The 7,500-nt window shown below is 45.8% G+C and overlaps 1 protein-coding gene across 1 annotated transcript in view; it reads left to right on the plus strand.

Annotated features, from left to right (window-relative positions):
- disp3 (dispatched RND transporter family member 3) overlaps positions 1-6,468 on the plus strand; it is a 61,771-nt gene extending 55,303 nt beyond the window's left edge. The window contains exons 19-21 of the mRNA XM_063194239.1: positions 1,331-1,444; positions 3,194-3,399; positions 6,062-6,468. Coding sequence (XP_063050309.1) covers positions 1,331-1,444; positions 3,194-3,399; positions 6,062-6,418 — 677 coding nt within the window. The 3' untranslated portion in view covers positions 6,419-6,468. The remainder of the gene's footprint in view (positions 1-1,330; positions 1,445-3,193; positions 3,400-6,061) is intronic.
- The last annotated feature ends 1,032 nt before the right edge of the window (positions 6,469-7,500 follow it).

Raw genomic sequence — 7,500 nt, forward strand, 5'->3', positions numbered from 1 at the left:
GGATGGTTTATCAGGCTATTGATCTACATGATTAGCCTCCTGTCTCACTGCAGAAATATGTCCTGTCAACGACACGCACCAGCAATCCAACCAAAACAAATTCCCATTTTGCTTCTATTGTCATTCCCCCTACTGTTTCCCATGCCATGTCTGTCAGTGTCTACAGATGTTATTGATAAGGAAGCTTCTGGAAATATGTAAGATGTAAGATTCTGAGCTGCCATCCTATGGCAGCCAAGCCCCTTTAGTGGACGAGGAGAACGAATGGAAAGAGTTTGATGGGAAAGCCAGGCTGGACTCATCCAACATTTTTGCATTAGTGACACCTTTGTCTCGGTTACCATTTTGCAAATCTTTATCTGTCCTCATTAGGCACTTTTTCGATGCAAACTGTGTCCTGTTGTCTCATGTCCAGCTGTGTGGTGGTGTTGAGTCAGCCTCGTTTGTTTTTCCATTTCAAGCTGTGTAACTCAGAGTATGGCTGCAGTTACATTTTGACGTTGTCACGTAGCATTACTTTACATAGGCTAGTTGACTAACGTAAGATCGACAGATATCTAAATCGTGAAATAGTTAACCTGAATAGATAAATAGTTAACCTGACTCTCACCAGCTGTTATGTTTCAACTTTGTCTTCATGACACTATCTGGGTGTCCTCCACAACCGACATGATGCTCCTTATCAAAAATCTTTTCACGTGATTGGATAAACATCCTGTCCTCAGCAACAGAAACGGCTCAGCTTGGTACAGCCAGGCGAAAAAACCAGAACTGTGCCGTGCCATACATAGCTCATCAAAAAGCAATGCACGGTGGCTGAGTTGTGTTGTATCGAGCTGTACTGGGTGGAAAACGGGCGGTGGAAAAGCACCCCTTGATGTGTCTGTTATCACCACCAGTGTTGCCAGATCTTGTGAGAGAAATAAGCGACTGGTGTCCTGAAAACAAGCCCAAAAGAAGTGACCGAAGACAGGGTGGGTCGTCAGTTGCGTGCCTGGTCAGCGAAGACCTTGCTCTTTCTTTGATAGCATCTGTGTGGCTAAAATCCACAGAAGTGACCGAGGCAGACAGATACAATGAGACAATGTTGTTGTAGGCTAACATGTAAGGATGAGTAAAAACATGTTGTCATTGAGCAACATTAAGTTACAAACCTCCAAACACATTGGCAGAGCAGATGAAATCAAGCCCAACTCTGAAAAGAACAATCAAAAAAAAAAAATGCAACCCCACTGTCCAAAAACCATGTACTAAATTTAAAGAGACTGCTCAAAAAAGGAGTCCAAAGTCGCTTATACTAAGCGACTCTGGTCTGCTCTTGTGTGTGCAGGTGTGCAGAGCGCCCTCTACAGTCTGCTGTTGTCACTGGTCATCTGCATCGCCGCTGTCTCCGTCTTCACCGCCCACCTGTTACTCCTGCTGCCCATCCTGCTCAGCATTCTGGGTAAAAAAACCCTCCTTTTTACATTCCCTTTCTCTTTTTTCCTGTTTGTTACTCTGTTTGTATATCGCTTGTCTCTTATCTTATGTATTTTTATATCTCTTATTTCTTATTTCTCTTTATTTCTTCATTCTTTCACTGATGTTATATTTCTCCTTCTCTACTGTCTTCTCTTGTTCTCTGTTCTTTTCTCTTTCTGTGCAGTTTCTTTTCTCCAGTTTTGCCTTCTCTGTATTTACAGTTCTACCTCCTCTTTTTTTCTATCTCTCTGTGTATGCTCTATGCAGATTCTCTTTCTCTCTGTGTATGCTCTATGCATATTCTCTTTCTCTCTGTGTATGCTCTATGCAGATTATCTTTCTCTCTGTGTATGCTCTATGCAGATTCTCTTTCTCTCTGTGTATGCTCTATGCAGATTCTCTTTCTGAGTGTTATTTTCTCTTTTGTCACTTTGGCTCCTGTATCCTGAGCCAAGGTTTGTTTTATCTTTCTCTGTGGTTGCTTGGGTTTGTTTTTCTTACTCTACCCGAGTAACTCTGTTCAGCCTGGAAAGGGGAAATTAAAATTAAGCATGGCTGTAGATTTCAAACTGAATGTTTTAATGTGACATGGGCAGCCTGGTGTAAACACAAGTGATGCAAGGCTATGTGGGCTCTTGCACAGTTGGACAGAAAAAATAACACGCACAAGCACACATGCACACGCACATACACGCACATACCGCGCGCACGCACACACACACACACACGCGCGCACACACTCACACGCACACGCACAGACTCAACACGAGAGTGCACACACTCACACACACACCCACACGTGTACACGTGTGCACGCACGCACGCACGCACGCACGCACACACACACACACACGCACGCACACGCGCACACACACACACACACACACACACACACACACACACACACACACACACACACACACACACACACACACACACACACACACACACACACACACAGAGCTGATGTTCTCCGTGACTTGGTTACAACCAAAGCAACCAAAGTCAATTACTCTGTTTCCTCATAGTTAACTACCACAGACTCCCTCAGCTGAACTGTGAAAAGCTGCGAACTCAGTGAAGGAAGGCCTCTAATGGCGCTCAGTAGTAACACATCATCACACAACTAAATTGAGATGAAATTACAGCATATTCTACTGAGAAAAAGGCATACTAATCTGCTGACAGCTCTCATCCACAGCTATGGCACCCTTGAGTAAGACATCCAGCCCAGTATTGCTGTAGGGGTGATGTGGCCTGTACCTCATTTACTTCTACACGGGCTCTCTGGGGATGGTAGCATCAACTCAATGTCATACAGTATATACAGTGGAATAATGCAATGGGCTCTATTAGAGACAGACCAGCAGGCAGGCAGACAGACAAGTTGGCAGACAGACAGACAGGCAGGCAGGCAGGTAGGCAGGTGTGCAGGCTCGGCACACACATCAGCTCAAAGACATATACAGTACAGCGAAATAATGCAATGGACTGTACATGGAGACAGAGAGGAAGACAGGTAGGCACACTCACTCATGCACAACGACACACACACACACACACACACACACACACACACACACACACACACACACACACACACACACACACACACACACACACACACACACACACACACACACACACACTCTCTGGGCTGGCTGGAGGCTATCTCTCTCTCTGTCTCTCTGTCTCTCTGTCTCTCTCTCTAACTATATTCTATCGTTCCCAGGTGTGGTGTGTACGGTGGTAGCCATCATGTACTGGCTGGGCTGGGAGATGGGGGCGGTGGAGGCCATCTCTCTCTCCATCCTGGTGGGCTCCTCTGTGGACTACTGCCTGCACCTGGTGGAGGGATACCTGTTGGCCGGGGACACCCTCACCTCCCCCATCACCTCCCCACTCACCTCCACCTCCCCCGGATCACCTGACCCACAGGTGAGTACAGCACCTCATTACTCCCATGGGATGAACCCAGTAAGACACGGCCCCTGTTACAAATGCACTGTTACCGGAATGGCAATGACCAAGTCATAATGTAGATCTACCTTGCTCCACAGGTGGACAAATGAAAGGGATGTACATCTGTTTCACACTACTTTGCATTTACTTTGCATGGGGTGATCTTGAAATGCATCATGAGTTGTACGTATGTTCCCTCAGCTCTTGATGCCTTTTTCAAAAAGTTGAGAAATGTTGTGCTTCTCAGTTGTCTTACCTGGCTCAAGTAACTTCTAGGTAAACATGGAACTCAGATTACACAAAGAACGATTCAGTCAGAGATTCTAGGGGTATATCCAATCTCTCTGGTTTAGTGTTAAAACTTCAGCACAATGGCTAATACAGTGGTATGCAGTGCTATTTTTTTTTTAATTATTCTTAAAAAGGTGTTCCAGTAGTAGAGTGTAGATCCTATTTCCCCTGTTTTATTTTTTACTTTTTGACTGTAAATAGAAAGAACAGAAACTCAGTGTGCATCATTCTCAGGCATCATAGTGGTCCAGGGGAGGAGGGATAGAAAGGGAGAGGGAGAGAACGGAGGAGGAGAGGGAGGGGAGAGAAGATAGGAGGAGAGAGGAAAGGGGAAGGAGATGGGCCGATTTGGGATGAGGGATGGGTGAGGCGAGAGTGAGGAGGGTAAGAGAAGATTGGGAAGATAAGAGAGGAGGGGATGATTTCTGCCCTATCAAGGCAAGGTGCAGTAACTATTTTGTGGAAATTGAGTTTAGACTGAAAATAGTCGTCATTACACATCTATTATAAGGTGACAAAGTCTTATGGTCTAAATCTGTGCCATTTTAGAGATATGGTACAGCTATGACAAATGTATCTATCTACCTTGTCTATCAGTATCTACCATATCCAATCAAATGCCAGGGCTTTGAGGGCCTTTTTCTAAGTTTTAATCTTGGCGTAGATACTGCACTTTGCCTTTGTAGGGCAGATTTGGATCAGTGGAAACGGGAAGAAGGGAATTGGAGGAAAGATTGAAAGGGGAAAGGAGGAAAGGGACATGGGGGAAAGGTGCAGGAGAGGAAGAAGGAAAAAAAATGATTGAATGGGGAAGAGGAGAGGGGGTAGAGGGTGTTTTGCGCTGCACGCCGGGCATAATGGCTATTGAGTACCTCCCACTGTGATGGAGTGGGAGAGAAAATTGGAGCAGCGGCGGGAGGCAACGTTTCGATTTGCCAACCGAGGATACCTCAGGCGATCAGTTACTGAGGGAAATACTGCACTGTCTCATGTCACTCTATTTAAAGAGGTCACATACTCCTTTACTATCAGTGGCATGCACAGACATTTTGACGGGCTGGTGCTCGAGGGGGGAGTGGGGGACATGTGGAGCTTGGAACTTACTAGGCTATAGATAAAGGCTATATACTGTATCAAGGCGTTATTGTAAGATGCTTTTGATCGTCAATAATTTGCAGATCATGTCTGGGCTGGGCTGGGATGAGAAATCAGGCCGGTCATTTTGCCCACCTGGCATTGAGTAGAGTAGAGTAGAATAGAGTAGAGTAGAGTAGAGTAGAGTAGAGTAGAGTAGAGAGTAGTAGAGAGAGGCCTGTAATATGAGTTATTTTGACCCTAGCAGCCAAAATGCATTAGTAGTATCTGACTATCTGAAAGAGGCCTGCAGTAGAAGCATGAGGGCTGATACCATTGAGGGTCCACCGAGCAAATGCCCTGTATGCCAAATGGCCAATCCAGTCATGGTATCACATGACAACTGTATATTTTCCCACGGTTCTTATTCAACATAATGATTGTGTGTTTTCAAAAAATAGTAAATGAACATAAAAACTGGAAAATTCTGAATTCAAAGAAAAAAGTAAAGAGAATAAAGTAAAATGTCAGTTAAGGACCATAGCCCTGTGTTGAGATCAATGACAAGTGTGGTTCACTTACTGCTGCACACACTGAAAAAAAGTCAGGAGCTTTGATTACAGCAGGCATTCTATTACGTTGGGGGATGTACTGTGCAGAATGTCTGATGAAGCACATGCACACGCACACACACACACACACACACGCACGCGCACGCACACACAGGCATGCACGCACGCACGCATGCAGGAAATAATGTATGAATATTTAATATCCATTTTCTGGAGGGATGGCGTTCTCCGTTCAGAGAATATTGGGTTGCTTGGCGAAGGCAACTTTAATTTCCGAACAAACAAAACAATCTGGTGTCACATTTCAAACGACTTTGTTACACACTGCAAAGCACCACGCACTATGCCACAACAACTTCCTCTCATGCTTTACACAAACAAGTACACACACACACACACACACACACACAAAGAAGTATGCAAAAACACACGTACGTACGTACACACGCACGCTCACACAAACACACACAAACACAGACAGACACACGCACGCATGCACACACAAACACACACAAACACAAGCACGCACAAACTCAAACACATAACCCTAACCCTTGAGTCATTAATGACAGTAATCACAGGATTCACACACACACACACACACACACACACACACACACACACACACACACACACACACACACACACACACACACACACACACACACACACACTCTCATCTCTCCCTTTGTCCTCTGCAGGACCATTCCGGCCGCCGCACGCTGGAGGCCGTCAACCACGTGGGCGTGGCCATCGTCTCCAGTGCCGTCACCACGGTGATCTCCACGCTGCCGCTCTTCTTCTGCGTCATCGTGCCCTTCGCCAAGTTCGGCCAGATCGTGGCCATCAACACGGCCGTGTCCATCCTTTTCACTTTGGTGGTTACCACGGCTCTGCTGGCCGCCATGGGCCCCCCCAGGGACTTCCGCAGGACGCCCAGGGCCGTGGCCAAGGCCTGCCTGGCGGTGCTTACCGCCGTGGGGCTGGGGGCCGTGGTGTTCTGGGTCGGGGGCCTGATGTTCCCTGGTGGTCCCTGGTACACCTGGTTCAAAGTGTAAAATTATACGGTTTGCTTATTTGTGGAAAAGGCGATGATGTCACAATGGACAAAGATTCTCTCACTGTGCTTGCTGTTTTAAGGGCAGTGGAGAGAGTGTAGGTCAGTGAGATTGGCTTTTCTCTATGTACACTCAAGCACACACACACACACACACACACACACACACACACACACACACACACACACACACACACACACACACACACACACACACACACACACACACACACACACACACACACACACAATTCAGCAAGTTCATACAGTTTGTACATGTTATGAGTCAAAGAAAATCATTACTTGCGATTATGAATGTGATGGGTTTAATAGGAAAAGTAGGAAAAAAGGTGTCACTGAAATGTTTTTGGCCTTTTGAATTCTGTGAATTCCAGCCGCAATGCTAAAGGCAGCACACAACACAAGAAGGATATATGAGACTGGCAGACCGCTGGGAGGCAGAGAGAAATGACGCACTGAGAAGATGGATCAATACATAGAAATGGAGGGGGAGAACGAAAGAGAGGAAAATTCACTGGCGGTCCAAACCGGAAAAGATGAACAGAATACTAGAGAGAGAGAGAAAGAGAAGATAACAAATGGACTACAAGAATATCAAGATACAGATATTAATGAAAGCAAGCCACACATGTAGTCCTACATACAAAGATAGTTGGTGAATAAGTGTAGTAAAAAAGAGAGAAAGGAAAGAGGTGACCTCAGGTGTTACTGACCCAGAAAGATGAACAGAATACATGGAGAGACAGAAAAGAAGTAACAGAACAGGATGTAGAAATGACAAGTGAGCTGAGGTATCCCTCACAGAACCACACAGCAGCCTACCTTGCCATTGGTTACTGACCCAAACAGAATACAGAGAGAAAAAGACAGAGAGAAGAAAAAGAATCAGTGCCTAGACAGACAGACGGAGACCCAGAAATGATGAGAGTCGAGCAGGAGATGTGCTGAGCCGTTGCTTATCCACATGGTGGCCAATGTTACTCTGTCCTCGGCCACTGACCCACAAATATGATCAGAATACAGGAAGGAAACAAATGGAATAGAGAGACGAAAAAGAGGGTG

Source organism: Engraulis encrasicolus, chromosome 3 (genome assembly GCF_034702125.1).
Source record: "Engraulis encrasicolus isolate BLACKSEA-1 chromosome 3, IST_EnEncr_1.0, whole genome shotgun sequence".
NCBI classification, from domain to species: Eukaryota; Metazoa; Chordata; class Actinopteri; order Clupeiformes; family Engraulidae; genus Engraulis; species Engraulis encrasicolus.